General features: G+C 46.4%; 1 protein-coding gene across 1 annotated transcript in view; it reads right to left on the reverse strand.

The window, feature by feature from the left end:
• LOC144785705 (interferon regulatory factor 2-like) overlaps positions 1-15,623 on the reverse strand; it is a 94,564-nt gene extending 78,941 nt beyond the window's left edge. Inside the window, exon 1 of the mRNA XM_078664490.1 lies at positions 15,490-15,623. Coding sequence (XP_078520616.1) covers positions 15,490-15,552 — 63 coding nt within the window. The 5' untranslated portion in view covers positions 15,553-15,623. The remainder of the gene's footprint in view (positions 1-15,489) is intronic.
• Positions 15,624-15,884: the final 261 nt, after the last annotated feature.

Consider the following 15,884-nt stretch of genomic DNA (forward strand, 5'->3'; position numbering starts at 1 on the left):
ACCGGCAGAGCCGCAGACCGGCAGGAAAGAGTGGGTGAGGGAGAGTTCACTGGCGGAGCCGCAGACCGGCAGGAAAGAGTGGGTGAGGGAAAGTTCGCTGGCGGAGCCGCAGACCGGCAGGAAAGAGTGGGTGAGGGAGAGTTCACTGGCGGAGCCGCAGACCGGCAGGAAAGAGTGGGTGAGGGAGAGTGCGCTGGCGGAGCCGCAGACTGGCAGGAAAGAGTGGGTGAGGGAGAGTTCACTGGCGGCGCCCCAGACCGGCAGGAAAGAGTGGGTGAGGGAGAGTTCACTGGCGGCGCCGCAGACTGGCAGGAAAGAGTGGGTGAGGGAGGGTTCACTGGCAGAGCCCCAGACCGGCAGGAAAGAGTGGGTGAGGGAGAGTTCGGCGGCGGAGCCGCAGACTGGCAGGAAAGAGTGGGTGAGGGAGAGTTCGCCAGCGGAGCGGCAGACAGGCAGGAAAGAGTGGGTGAGGGAGAGTTCGCTGGCGGAGCCGCAGACCAGCAGGAAAGAGTGGGTGAGGGAGAGTTCACTGGCGGAGCCGCAGACCGGCAGGAAAGAGTGGGTGAGGGAGAGTTCACTGGCAGAGCCGCAGACCGGCAGGAAAGAGTGGGTGAGGGAGAGTTCGCCGGCGGAGCCGCAGACCGGCAGGAAGGAGTGGGTGAGGGAGAGTTCGCCGGCGGAGCCGCAGACCGGCAGGAAAGAGTGGGTGAGGGAGAGTTCACTGGCGGAGCCGCAGACCGGCAGGAAAGAGTGGGTGAGGGAGAGTTCGCTGGCAGAGCCGCAGACCGGCAGGAAAGAGTGGTGAGGGAGAGTTCGCTGGCGGAGCCGCAGACCGGCAGGAAAGAGTGGGGGAGGGAGAGTTCGCCGGCAGAGCCGCAGACCGGCAGGAAAGAGTGGGTGAGGGAGAGTTCACCGGCAGAGCCGCAGACCGGCAGGAAAGAGTGGGTGAGAGAGAGTTCACCGGCGGAGCCGCAGACCGGCAGGAAAGAGTGGGTGAGGGAGAGTTCACCGGCAGAGCCGCAGACCGGCAGGAAAGAGTGGGTGAGGGAGAGTTCACTGGCGGAGCCGCAGACCGGCAGGAAAGAGTGGGTGAGGGAAAGTTCGCTGGCGGAGCCGCAGACCGGCAGGAAAGAGTGGGTGAGGGAGAGTTCACTGGCGGAGCCGCAGACCGGCAGGAAAGAGTGGGTGAGGGAGAGTGCGCTGGCGGAGCCGCAGACTGGCAGGAAAGAGTGGGTGAGGGAGAGTTCACTGGCGGAGCCCCAGACCGGCAGGAAAGAGTGGGTGATGGAGAGTTCACTGGCGGCGCCGCAGACTGGCAGGAAAGAGTGGGTGAGGGAGGGTTCACTGGCAGAGCCCCAGACCGGCAGGAAAGAGTGGGTGAGGGAGAGTTCGGCGGCGGAGCCGCAGACTGGCAGGAAAGAGTGGGTGAGTGAGAGTTCGCTGGCGGAGCCGCAGACCGGCAGGAAAGAGTGGGTGAGGGAGAGTTCACTGGGGGAGCCACAGACCGGCAGGAAAGAGTGGGTGAGGGAGAGTTCGCCGGCGGAGCCACAGACCAGCAGGAAAGAGTGGGTGAGGGAGAGTTCGCTGGCGGAGCCGCAGACCGGCAGGAAAGAGTGGGTGAGGGAGTGTTCGCTGGTAGAGCCGCAGACCGGCAGGAAAGAGTGGGTGAGGGAGAGTTCGCTGGCGGAGCCGCAGACCGGCAGGAAAGAGTGGGTGAGGGAGAGTTCACTGGCGGAGCCGCAGACCGGCAGGAAAGAGTGGGTGAGGGAGAGTTCACTGGCGGAGCCGCAGAAAGAGTGGGTGAAGGAGAGTTCACTGGCGGAGCCGCAGACCGGCAGGAAAGAGTGGGTGAGGGAGAGTTCACTGGCGGAGCCGCAGACCGGCAGGAAAGAGTGGGTGAGGGTGTGTCCGCTGGCGGAGCTGCAGACCGGCAGGAAAGAGTGGGTGAGGTAGTGTTCGCTGGGGGAGCCGCAGACCGGCAAGAAAGAGTGGGTGAGGGAGAGTTCACTGGCGGAGCCGCAGACCGGCAGGAAAGAGTGGGTGAGGGAGTGTCTGCTGGCAGAGCCGCAGACTGGCAGGAAAGAGTGGGTGAGGGAGAGTTCCCTGGCGGAGCCGCAGACCGGCAGGAAAGAGTGGGTGAGGGAGAGTTCGCTGGCGGAGCCGCAGACCGGCAGGAAAGAGTGGGTGAGGGAGAGTTCACTGGCGGAGCCGCAGACCGGCAGGAAAGAGTGGGTGAGGGAGAGTTCGCCGGCGGAGCCACAGACCAGCAGGAAAGAGTGGGTGAGGGAGAGTTCGCTGGCGGAGCCGCAGACCGGCAGGAAAGAGTGGGTGAGGGAGAGTTCCCTGGCGGAGCCGCAGACTGGCAGGAAAGAGTGGGTGAGGGAGAGTTCGCTGGCGGAGCCGCAGACCGGCAGGAAAGAGTGGGTGAGGGAGAGTTCACTGGCGGAGCCGCAGACCGGCAGGAAAGAGTGGGTGAGGGAGAGTTTGCTGGCGGAGCCGCAGACCGGCAGGAAAGAGTGGGTGAGGGAGAGTTCGCTGGCGGAGCCGCAGACCGGCAGGAAAGAGTGGGTGAGGGAGAGTTCACTGGCGGAGCCGCAGACCGGCAGGAAAGAGTGGGTGAGGGAGAGTTCACTGGCAGAGCCGCAGACCGGCAGGATTCCGCCCCAGCCCTGCTCTTGCGGCCAAAACCACCGGCTGAGCGCGCTCGCTTTATTGATTGCGGCGCATTCGTCAGCGCGCTCCGAGAGCTGCGCCCCGTTGAGACCCCCCAGATTTTCCATCTCACCTAAACCCCTGGCCCCCCCTGCCCTCTGCTTGGCGACCTGTGGGGGGGGGGGGAGAGGGGGCAGAGGGGAGGGGGAGAGAGGGGGGGCAGAGGGGAGGGGGGCAGAGGGGGGGTCGTTTGCATTTCAAGCCGGCGCTTCGCTGAGGGAGTGAACCCCAAGAATGTAGGAATAGGCCGGTCACAGAAAAAGAATCTGGAGCGAGCATTAAACAATCACCCCTCCAGTGGCGTCACTAGGGTTGGTGTCACCCGGTGCGGGTAACTCATGGTGTCACCCCCTCACGACTTACCGCATGGATCTCCTCCGCTCAGAGTCCACCAGTGGACACAGATGGCAAATAACGGGACTATACAGAATCCTTAGTAACGTTTGTAAATGTAGTTCCTATATTTACAAATGTCTTAGAAGAAAATTTTTATTCAACAAGGTCGTAGGTAAAAGATTGTAAGAAGTTAAGAACTAAGAATTACATAGAAAATATGTTACTGTCTTTTTTATTTTAATTTTAACATTAAACCTAAAATGTTACTGTTACAGGAGATAAGGTTGTAACCGTTCTGCATTGGGTTTGCATAATCAGCAACTGCCAGAATAGTATGCAACAGTACAAATTACAATGTCACATAACATAAAATTGGCTTCTCCTACATGGCAGAGGTATTTTGCCCTACCAGGTTTCACTACAGTGCATTGAGGCTGCAACCTAGGAAGAGCATGGTGGTTGTCCTGGCAGAAATTTTTTTTGTCACGTATCTGAGTGGTGTAAAAAATATAGACTGTGCCCCTCATACGATATTTGACTTTCCATGCCACAGGACACTATAGGCTGTTTACAATGGATGTAGGTAAGTTAAATAAGCCACATGGGGAGTTATAGTATACAGCATGCTTTAGAGACGAATCATACACTTTACTACTGTTTAGCAGTGGCAAAGTGCACAGAGTCCCAAAGCCATCAAGGGTCCAGAAAAAGGCAAACAATCTGGGGTGACCATGCAGTAAACAAAGATTATCTACAGAAACGTTCTGGAATACCCATTTTTGGTTGATTGTTAGCAATATAGATCTGTGTAAAGAGAACTGCTTTTTATATTCTCTATGTGAGATAGCTACTTTAAGAAGTACCATCATTGCCTTCCTTATTATGGATTGCTGACTTGTAATGGCGCCAATATTTGAGGTGCAAAATATGGCCACATAAACCTAGGTAAGGCATACATTTCTCCGTCATAAATTACAGGCACACTCGAGTGCTAGCCAAGCTCATCCAAAAACTCATTCAGGAAGATGGCTGACAGGTTTAACACCTTCCCTGCTGGGCACATTCCCCCGCTGTGCTGGGGGGGCGTGCATAGCGCCCCGGTGCTCATGACGAGCTGAGCTCATCATGACCACACCCGTTTGTGTAGAACGCTCGCACAGCAGGGGAATTAGCCCAGCATGCAAGCGTTCTAACGGTCATGACGAGCTCAGCTTGTCATGAGCACACGAACACTGTGGCTTATGACGAGCTGAGATCGTCATGAGCATTGAAGGAGATATACAAGGCTTCCTTGCAAATCAGTTGTCCCTAATGTCTACCCGCCTAGTGGCATGTAGCCATGGAAATAACGGAGGTATGGGACAGTCCTGCCGAGACAAGCAACACCACCTCACCCATCCATCTGTCTGGGAGGCATCCGGACATCCTCATCAGTTGTCCCCAAAGAAGAAGAAAGACTGAAGCGGGCTTGCAACTTTATAATTGGCACCATAGATTTGGACCATGCAAATATATTGACCGGGAGAGAAGATGCTGCCTCAGCTGGTAAAGGTAAAGAATAAAGTTGGGTGTTCACTCTAGCAGGTTGAAGAACCTCACTTCACCGAGAGTGGCATGGACAAGCTCCAAGTCCTCCAAAACATATGGAGATCCCCGCTGCCCATTTCCTGTACAGACGGGGCCACATCTGAAGCTCTGCCGAGACACTACTACCCAGCCTGACTTCTGAAGACCTGCCAACATGTAAAGATCCCCCGCTGCCCACACAGAGCACAAAGAACTCCTTCAAGATCATCACCCGAGTGAGGAGCAACAATGATCAACCTGGGCTAGTGGGTAAAGGGTCAACCACTGATTCAAGAGACCAGCCCAGGAATCATGGCTTCCCCTCAATCACAAACCGTGTGATCTTCAGCAGATCCCTATGCACTGCACCCTATGCTCTTCATCTGCCAATAATTTACTAGTCCACATGAAGACAAGAGTTCTAGCCTGTCTTCAGCATGAGACCTGCAATCAACATTGAAAGTCATACCACTTCTTCTCACGGTGCAATAATTTGGATTTAACTTAATTATTTAAATGTCAACATTATATGCAAGGTACTTGACAAAATGTCGTTGCATTTACTGCAAATCCCCTTCAGCACAGTTTGTGCAGACATTTCACCTGCATACAACCAGCACCAACAAGGAAACAATGTAAATAATGCAACCAAGTGAAATGGTTACATTCAAGCAGGAAGTTCTACATAAATAAACACCAGCAAACTAGACTTCTGTTTTAAACCGTCGACACCGTAAACCATCGCCCTATTACTTGGGAGGTATGGAATGAACAGAATGCAATTACATTCTCGAGTATAAAAAGATTAAAATGCAGAGTATGAAATCCTCCCGCATTCTTTGGCTGTAAATAGTGAAGTGTACATCTGTGGGTAAAGATGGAGGGCAGGTATACAGAAGTAATAAATAATTCAACAAGGATTGGCAAAGTCAGTAGTTCTGGCCTTGATAAGCTTGCCATGTATTGGTTGTTTTCTGCAAACCTTTGGTGTATGAAAAAATGGCTATACTATAAAATGTAAGGTGTGGCTGAGGTGTCCTTGCACAACCTTGGTACTAAAGGTCACTATTTTTTCAGGTGGGTTTGCACGCGGGATCAGGCACATGGCAGTCACTCACAGTGCAAGGTGCTCAGTGGGTGATGTGGGACTGGTCTACTGCTCCATGATGTGGTGGGTAGAAGCATAGTGCCAATATCGGCAACACTCCCCATCCCCAGTACAGCAATCTCAACGGCATCAGGGTAGTGGGCAAAGAGGACGCCTAAGTGGGTGGGAGAGGTATTTGTACCGTGCCCACTCCTGCCCGGATGTGACGCAGGCGCGCTGACCCCTAGGGGGTCCCTAACACTGGGCGTCTGCCTCGTGTGCCCTCATGTGGCACTAAGGTGGCTGCCCTCTTTGGAGGGCCCCCTTCGTGGACCCCGGGCAGCCTGCAAGTGTGGATGGCACTTGACCAGACAAATGGACGAAGAGGGTTGATTGAAAAAAGCCTCTGTATCCTTTTTTAGGTCTCGCCTAGACGAAAGCAAAAGCGAAAGCTTTTGCTGTCTAGGGAGACAACTTATGTTGCCGCTTTCTGGGGAATGAAGGGGAATGTGGACAGCAGACTGTTTCGAATTTCTTCTGCTGGAGATTAGACCTCGTGAGCGCGCCTTGACTGTATCTAATGCGTGTGTGTTTTTTTTTAACGTGGGCCGGGCGCTTGCTTCAGTCAGTTTCACTTTGAAGTGCAGGCGTCAATGCGTCTGGTAGTTCTTCATGTGGAGTGCCTTTTGACCTCGTGAGCGCGCTTTCACTGCATCTAATGTGTGGTTTTTTTTAACGTGGTCCGGGGGTTGCTTCAGTCATTTTTTGTCGCTTTAAGGGGCTGGTTTTTAACGTGGGCCGGGCGGTTGCTAAAACAGCTTGCAGCCGGCCGCTTTCAAGCCTGTAACATTTCAGCACATTTGTACGTGCTGCTTTTCTCAATTAAATGTTTACGCATTACATGTCACATGCAGTATCTTCTGCATATTTAATTTGCATCGTACAAGGGCACACATTCATTTTTTATTTAGGTACAACAATATGTCAGCTGCGTGCTCTCAACTTTCACTTACTTCCCTTATGTACTGATTTATTAATTTGGTCACAACAGAATCTCAGCTGTGTATTTCCGACTTTCACTTACTTCCCTTATGTACTTATTCATTTGGGCACAACAGAATTTCAGTTGCGTGCTCCAAACTTTCATTACTTTCGTTATGTACGTCACAACAGGATTTCAGCTGCATGCTTCTGACTTTCACTTACTTGCCTTATGTACTTACTTATTTGGGCACAACGGAATTTTAACTGAGTGCTACTAACTTTATTTATGCACTTATTTATTTGGGCACAACGAGATTTCACCTGCGTGTTCCCAACTTTCACTTACTTCCCTTATGTACTTATTAATTTATTTAAGCACAACGGGATCTCAGCTGCGTGCTCTCGACTTCAACTAACTTTACTTATGTACTCATTTATTCGGGTACAACGGGATTTCAGCTGCGTGCTCTCGAGTTTCACTTACTTCCCTTATGTACTTATTACTTTATTTGAGCATAACGCGATCTCAGCTGCGTGCTTCCAACTTCCACTAACTTTCCTTATCTACTTATTTACTTCGGCACAACGAGATTTCAGCTGCGTGATTCCGACTTTCACTTACTTCCCTTATGTACTTATTTATTCAGCCACAACAAGATCAGAGCTGCGTGCTCCCGCGTTTCATTAACTTTATTTACTTGAGCCCCCACTCCGCCTCATAAAAGAGCACACCCTGCTTTACTCCTGCCCCCTGTTGCCACAATCCCTCCAAACCCTTTCTCCTTTTTCAACCCTGCACCCGCAGCCTCCCATAGGCTCGCTTTCCACAGACATCGCACCTAACGTCCTCGTCCTCAACACCCCCCTCCCCCTCCTGTTGTTTCATAGACACCATGCCCCCTGCCCTGTTCGGACGTGACAGTACAGTACTACTACCAAAGTAAGTTAATACTGAACTTACCTGTGGCAAACAGGCCGACAAGGACTCACTTGGGACAGCGGGAGGCGAGAGACGAGGGAGGCGTGAGACTCGAAGCGAGGGGCACATTCACACGGGTTGCAAGAGCATTCATGGCCTTTTGTTTACTCATTTTTAATCTGCCTCGTGTTACGCATACTAATTACTACGAGTCAGGTTGAGTAGGCAGGCTGACTTGACGCAATCTTACTCTCGTAGTGAGCTGCCTGCTGTGGCGGTGATAGTGGGCGCGGCAGTAATGAAAAAAAATGTGCGCGCGTTCTCGCACAAACTGCCTCTATCCTACCAAAATCCAGCCCAACCCAGTGTCTTACAGTCCGCCCACCACAAACAAGTGTCTAAGGCTGCCGCAGCACACAATGCAGTACCACCATTAACAATGCTATGAATGTCTAAGACCCCTAGCTCGCATCCCCGCCACCCCACATATACTTGAGCCCCCATTCCACCTCATGGAATAGTACACCCGTTACTCCTAACCTCCTGTTGTATCTGTACCTTTAATTGACTAGTTCTGTGACACATACTGTATTCCATATATGACATATCCATTGTTCCATGTTCTATGCCTGAGTTCTGCTGTCGTGTCACTTTTATCCGTTACCTGGACACGACAGCATCGCTCATCCTTAGCTTGTCTTATGAGTTATTTTACTTTAATGATTTAAATATAATAAATCATTCAACTGAACTACTGCTTGATTTGTTGTTATTCTAAAATACAACATAAATATGGCGACGATGGATTGGGATCGTTTGAAGACGTCTCTAATTGGAAAATAATTTTAAAGCAGTTTAAAATTTTTTGTATAATTAACCCACCGAAGAAATTCGCAAAGCTTAACAGAAGGGAACGAGGACTTTCTTCGCGACAATTACATACTGATGGTGAGATATATTTTTGCCAATGTGTGTCGCTTGAACAGAAAGACTGTGATTGTTTAAAATTACCTCGTGTTTCCGTTAATATCGTTGATGGCATTGCGCGAGTGAAGGAGAGCGAGCGAGATGAACTTGAGCAACGTCATAAGAGCCGAGCACGAGTGAAACAGAGCGAGTGAGCTGACAGAAATCGTCAGCAGCCAACCAGCGCGAGAGAAGGAGCGCAAGAGTTGAAGGAACACATTGTTTACATGTGAAATCGTCATCGCGCATCACGCAAACTCAACCAACGTGACCCCACGCAGCGGCCATTTAAAAAAAAAAAAAAAAAAAGTAAACAGAGAAACAATTTGCCGATTTCACACACCGGATTACGTGCATTTTCCGTGTGAGACCAGAAGAGAAGAAGATATCGGTAAAAACTCTTGTTCTAAAAATCGGAACAGTTTATTTAATATTCATATATTCATATATCAAATCTGATTTTGAAAGTTAAAGAATAAAACTTCAAATTTTAATTTATAAATAACAGCCAATAGGTGAATTTGAACGATGGCTTATCAGATTCAACCTTATCAAATTAACCCTTTCCTTCAGAGTTCTGGAAAACCGCCTGTCAGGTGGGAACAATGGCATAAATCTTTTGAAAGTTATCTGGTTGCAATAGATGGAAAAGATTACTCAAAGGAAAGAAAAAAGGCTGTTTTATATGGACTCTTGGGTGATGCAGGAAGGGAAATTTTTGACAACATGCCTGAGAGTGAACCACCACCTGGACAGTTCATTCCTTGGGATGAGTACCATGAGGCTGTAAAAAGATTGGAAAAAAGGTTTCATGAACAGCCAAATATAATGGTGGAAAGACATGGTTTTAATAAGAGAAAACAGTTGCAAGATGAAAGTATAGAAGACTATCTTTCTAGTTTGCGAATTTTAGCATCAAAATGTGAGTTTGGTGATATGCTTGATACTTATTTGAGAGATCAATTGGTCTTTCATTGTTTTTCAAACAAAATTCAAGAACGTCTTCTAGCCTGCAGAAATCCGACCTTAAACGAGGTCATCGACATCGCAGTTGGAATTGAAAGGTCATCAGTTTCAAAAAGGGTTATTTCTGGAACAAGTAATGCGGAACCAGTTTGTTCTGTAACTAATAAGAGTCAAGTACAAGAGAACAAAAAAGATAGAGGTTCATTTTCAGCAAAAAGGATTTTAGTTTGTTATCGTTGTGGTTCAAAAAATCACATCGGTAATAACCCGATTTGTCCTGCACATGGAAAGAAATGTGCAAAATGTAAAAAAATTGGACATATTGAGTCTGCTTGTAAAACTATTTTTAAAAATAGGAATGTTTCTCTTACCAGTGTTAATGCTTTAGATGACATAGAAGATGAAATTAGTAACTTGGTAATTAATGTAAATTTAGTTGAATCTGAGATTACTTTCAAGGCACCTTTAGGCGAAGCTTTCATTCATGGCGTTAAATTGGAAGTAATGGCAGATTCAGGTTCGCCAATTACCATTTTAGATGAAATTACTTATGCGAATAATCCTTTTCCTACTAAACTGATTGTTGCAGATATCAATCCAAAAGCAATTGGTGGTCAATTTCTCAAAATGCTTGGATACTTTATTGGCTTAGTTGAACTACTAGGCAGAGAAATTACTACAAAAGTTTATGTAGTTAAAAAAGGGAAGGATATTATTGGTTGGCGTGACTTAGGTAAGATGGGTATCATGTTAAAGCCTGGTAGTGACGCTCCTATTATTCTTGGAGACATTCCAATAGCTTCTTTAGAAATCTGCAAAGAGAAAATAATTTTAAATGATCTTGATTCTATTCTCTCTAAATACAAAGAAGTATTTGAGGACAGAATTGGTTGTATGAAAGGTGTTGAGCATGACATTAAATTGAAGGATAATGCCATACCTGTCATACATAAGGTCAGAAGTGTACCTTTGAGTGTACGAGCAGAGTTAAAAGAACATTTGGATAGTCTTTGCAAGGATGGTGTAATTAAACCAACAGATTCTTCCGAATGGGTTTCGGCTGTAGTATTAGCCAAACGCAAAAATGGTAAGTTGCGCATGTGTGCAGATTTGCGCTCTCTGAATAAGAATATTTTGGTGGATTGCCACCCTTTGCCATTGATTCAAGAAATGCTTATGGCTATAGGAGATTCTACCCATTTTTCTTTAATTGACTTAAAGTCAGCATACCATCAAGTTGTTTTGTCAGAGAGGTCACAAGATCTCACTACTTTTGTCACTCCCTTTGGTGCCTTCAAATATACGAGACTCCCTTTTGGATTAGCTTCTGCAGCAAGCGTATTTCAGAAGCTAATGGACTCGTTGTTTGGAGACATCAAAGGGGTGCAAGCATTTCAGGATGACACTCATTTTTGGAAATGGAGTTGAGGACCATAACAAAAACCTTGATGAAGTATTAAAAATCTTAAGTAAAAGAGGGATGACTATCTAAAGAGAAGTGCAGTTTCTTGGTTCAAGAATTAGAATATTTAGGGCACTCAATTACTAAAGAAGGCATTAAGCCTAAACAGAACCTGATTGATTCGATTATGCTTGCACCTGCCCCAGCTGATAAAGACTCACTTAGATCCTTTTTAGGTCTAAGTGAGTACTATGCACGTTTTGTGCATGGTTATGCATTCGTAGTTGAACCTCTCAGGTGTTTAACGAGAAAGAATGAAAAGTATGAGTGGTCTTTAGTCCATGATGAAGCCTTTAACAAAGTCAAGGTAATGATTAAGAATGCACCAGCTTTGAAACCATTCTCTTGTGGTGCTAAGTGTGTTGTCACCGTAGATGCTAGTTGCATTGGTCTTGGTGGAGTTCTTACACAGTTTGTTAATGAGAAGGAAAATACCATCGCCTTTATTTCACGAACCTTAACCACAGCCGAATCCAATTACAGTACCATAGAGCGTGAAGCTCTAGCTTGCTCATGGGCAGTTGAAAAGTTCAGGTGCTATTTATGGGGAACTCGTTTCGATCTCGTTACAGATCACAAGCCTCTCATTTATTTGATGAACGGAAATGGTACAGGGCAAGCAACTTCAAGACTAGTTAGAATTATTTCAAAATTACAAGAATATAATTTTGATGTTAAACACATTTCTGGAGGAGCAAATTTTAGAGCAGACTGTTTGTCCAGAATTCCCCTTCAGAATCCGATTGAATCTTCTGAAGTCTTTGACGATGAGTGTGTCGTTGTTTCTGCATTAGATGCCTGTGAAAATTCTTAGGGATGTTTTACTGAGAAAGATTGGTTAGAAGGATATGAGAAAGATCAAATTTTGGTTAAAATAAGGGAGTACATTAGAAAAGGATGGCCTCCAGTTAGAAGTCTTGATAAAAATGTTGTACCTTTTCAACAAATATCCTCAGAGTTGAGTTTGGAGAACCAGTTCATCACTAGGTGTGGACTTTTGGTTCCCCCAAATGTTTTGAGAAAGGGTCTTGTTGAAAGAGCTCATTCTGGGCATCCAGGAATGTCCGGCACCAAGAAAATTTTAAGAAAATTTTATTGGTGGCCCAGTATGGATTCTTTTGTCGATAATTTTATTAACCAATGTCCTGAATGTCTTCTATCCGACAAGCATTGGAAAAGTAAAAAAAAATTATACATCTACCAATTTGTTGCCTGAACAAGCATGGGAAAAATTAGCAATTGATTTTTCTGGGCCTTATAATATTTTGCCGGAAGATATGAGATATTTAATTGTCTTAACTGACTATTACTCAAAATGGATCTCATATGATTTTGTAAAATTTCCCTCTACTGATATTGTAATTGGTTTTCTAGAGAAGATTTTCAATGTAGAAAGTTTTCCTAGGAAATTAGTTTCCGATAATGGCACACATTTTGTATCCAAAAATATGATGGATTTCTTGAGTAAATATGACATAAAACATATCAAGAGTCCGTTGTATTTTCCAGCTGCAAATGGACTCGTTGAAAGAGCCAATAAATTTTTCAAAGAAGGCATTCAAACAGCTTTGTCTTCTGGAATCGATGTTAAAAAACACATTAAGGAAAAAGTTTGGAGTTATCTAAATACTCCCCATTCTATCACTGGTTTTACCCCTTTTTTCTTATTGAAAGGTAGAGATGCGAATGATAAAATCAGACCTATTTTCGATAAAAAGTCATCTTCACTTAATAAGTTAAATCTTTCTAAAGCAAGTTCTGTTGATGAGTGTGTCAGGCAAAATTTTGAAAAAAAATATAAGTTAAAGAATACCATTTCCCCGGAAAACTGTGTTTTTAAAACTGGTGATTGGGTAATTATTAAGAAACCCAAAAAAGTTGTCAAAGGGGAATCTAAGTTTACTTTGCCTCAGCAGGTTGTTAGATCTTCAAACTCATCTGTTATGATTAAGAATAAAGGATGGTGGAATAAAAGTGCAGTTATCAAACTTGAACCATATCAAAAAGACATCATCTTGAAAAAACTTGATAAAAGAAATCTATGTAGTAATTTTTTTTTGTGTTGTGAAGATTTCATGGATTTGGTGCAGAATCAGGATCAAATAGCTCTTGATGATTCTCTTTTTCCTTCACATGTTAGTGAGGCGATTTCTCAATCTTGTTTAAAAGAGGGAGTGGGTGATACTGATCAGCTTGAAGTTGGAACAGATGCTCTTTCTGTTAGTAAAGAAGCAGTAATAGATTTAAATTCTGATGCTCATTCTGTATCTAAGGTTGTTGAAACTGCTGAAGATTCTGATGCGAATTCTCTTTCTAAAGACGTTGAAACTGGTAATAGTTCTCTATCGTTTTCTGACTCCAATTTGACTTCAGTTAAGAGAAACATTGTTATTCCCTCCAAATTTAAAGATTATTATTTGTATTGAAAATTGTTTAGCTTGTTATTTGTTTTACTTTTTCTTATTCTTTCCTTTTCTTTTATGGAAAGGAGATGTTGTATCTGTACCTTTAATTGACTAGTTCTGTGACACATACTGTATTCCATATATGACATATCCATTGTTCCATGTTCTATGCCTGAGTTCTGCTGTCGTGTCACTTTTATCCGTTACCTGGACACGACAGCATCGCTCATCCTTAGCTTGTCTTGTGGGTTATTTTACTTTAATGATTTAAATATAATAAATCATTCAACTGAACTACTGCTTGATTTGTTATTCTAAAATACAACACCTCCTTTGGCCACAATCCCTCCAAACGCTTTCTTATTTTCCTTCCCTGCGCCTGCAGCCTCCCGTGGGCCCGCCTTCCTCAGACATCGCACCTAACTTCTTCGTGCTCGTCCTCATAGTACTAAACTTACCTGTGGCGAACAGACTGACAAGGGCTCACTTGGGACAGCGGGAAGCAAGGGAAGCGTGGGACGGGAGGCGAGGGGTACATTCACACGGGCTGCAAGAGCATTCGCAGCCTTTTTATTTACTCATTTTAAACCTGCCTCGTGTTAAGAATATTAATTACGAGTCAGGTCGAGTAGGCAGGCTGACTTGACGCAATTTTACTCTCATGATGAGCTGCCTGCTGTGGCGGTGATAGTGGGCGTGGCACCCCTCTAGTGACGCTACCATTGTTATATCAATAGATGCACGTTACATTAATGCAAGACATATTGCATTACTAATGCTATAGGTGTCACATTTCCAAAAGTTAAAAATATTCGCATTTTACATAAATAAACTATTAAGTTAGATATTTTCAAAACTACCACAAAAATAAACAAATTGCTATTTACAATATTAATAACTAACTTTTCGAATGCGAGACCTATTGCATTGCAAATGCTTGTTTTATAATTATTTTTTATTTTTGCAGAAATGCTAGGCTGGAGAACACAAACACCTAAAAACGTGGAGCCACAGGACAAGCACTCGGCAGGTCGCCTCCTCTCCCCTTTTACTTCCTCATGGTGTAAAATACTTAAGATTTATTTAATTATATTCTAAGTCTATGATCTCCCTGCCCCCTGACTCCCATGAGGCCCCCGTGAAGGTGCACAGAATATTGATAGAGCCGTTTTCATAAATGCTGTCCCCACAGAAGGATTACACAAAGCACCGATAATAAGAAACATGAGGTATTGTGATCACGATGTGAATTTAACTCAGTTAAGATGTGGCCCAAAAACGTTAACAAATTGTGGTGGGTCTGACGTCGGGCTGTAAGTATTAACTAATGAACTGTCTTGGCTGGAATTTCATTAATTTCATGAAGCTCACTCACGTGTGGAAAGTAACCCCGTCAGATCGTACCTACCTGGGCCCTCAAGGACGGTGACAATTAATTATTTATTCTAGCTCGCACTCTGCCCCCCGACGCTTCAGAGCAGAGGAGCACAGCGCGCGGGGGCCGTCCCAGGGCCGTCATTGCTAGGGTACGCCACGCATTCGAATGGCACCAGCGACGTGCTGCAGTGCACACACACTGACTGTAGTACTAGGTAGCAGTTGTATTTTAACTTGTAAGCAGCAGGTGTGCTGAGCAACTGCGCACCGTGGTGGCATGCGCTAGTTGCGGCTTAGAGAGCGACAGCGACCCCGGAGCCAGCCAGTACGTAACTAACCAGATTGGTGTCACCCCAGAGATGGTCCGCACCCCCCTAGTGACGCCACTGCACCCCTCGTTCCCCAAAAGCGGCCATGGCATCAAAGCATCGAAAACATGTTTACAGTGAAAACCGCTCTACAAATGACAGCAGAATCCCGCCCCGAAACCCCCCGCATCACTGTCCGCGTCACACCCCGGTGCTCCCCGCCATCTATAGATCTCTGCTGCCGGAGCCTCAACCCCCTGAGCTATCACATACAGCCGCTCGGAGCAGCGCTCCTCGCACAGGCCACTCACGGGTTCAACGCTCGCTGCTGACACGAGCAGTGCTCAGCATGTCCCGAGGGGGGGTAGGAGGCCGAGGACCCCCTCAGAGGCGCTACTTACTTCTTCTGGGCGCTGTGAGGCTCCGCTCCGTGCAGGTCTTCTGGGAGCTGAGGCAGGCTCCATGCAGGGCTTCAGGGCGCTGTGTTACTGAGGGACCAAACCCGAGCGCCGCCGAGCCGCCACCTATGTACCTGCCTCATTTGCATAATTAACGCCAGGTGAGTCACTCTGAAAGGCGCCAGTTTGAACTCTTTCTCGGGGCTTCTATTGGCTGAGCCTTCACTGTCATCACTTCCTGCACTGAAGGATTGTGGTTGTTTTTTGTGCCTTTAAAAGCAGCAGCTGCGGCCTTCGCGAGATAGTGCTTTGAAACGTTCGACGCGGGGTGTTTGTTTTGAGGGGTTGTAAAATGTGATGGGAATTTTTTTTGTACAGACACTTTTTGGTGAGTGGAC

The sequence above is a fragment of the Lissotriton helveticus genome, chromosome 10, assembly GCF_964261635.1.
Source record: "Lissotriton helveticus chromosome 10, aLisHel1.1, whole genome shotgun sequence".
Taxonomy (NCBI): domain Eukaryota; kingdom Metazoa; phylum Chordata; class Amphibia; order Caudata; family Salamandridae; genus Lissotriton; species Lissotriton helveticus.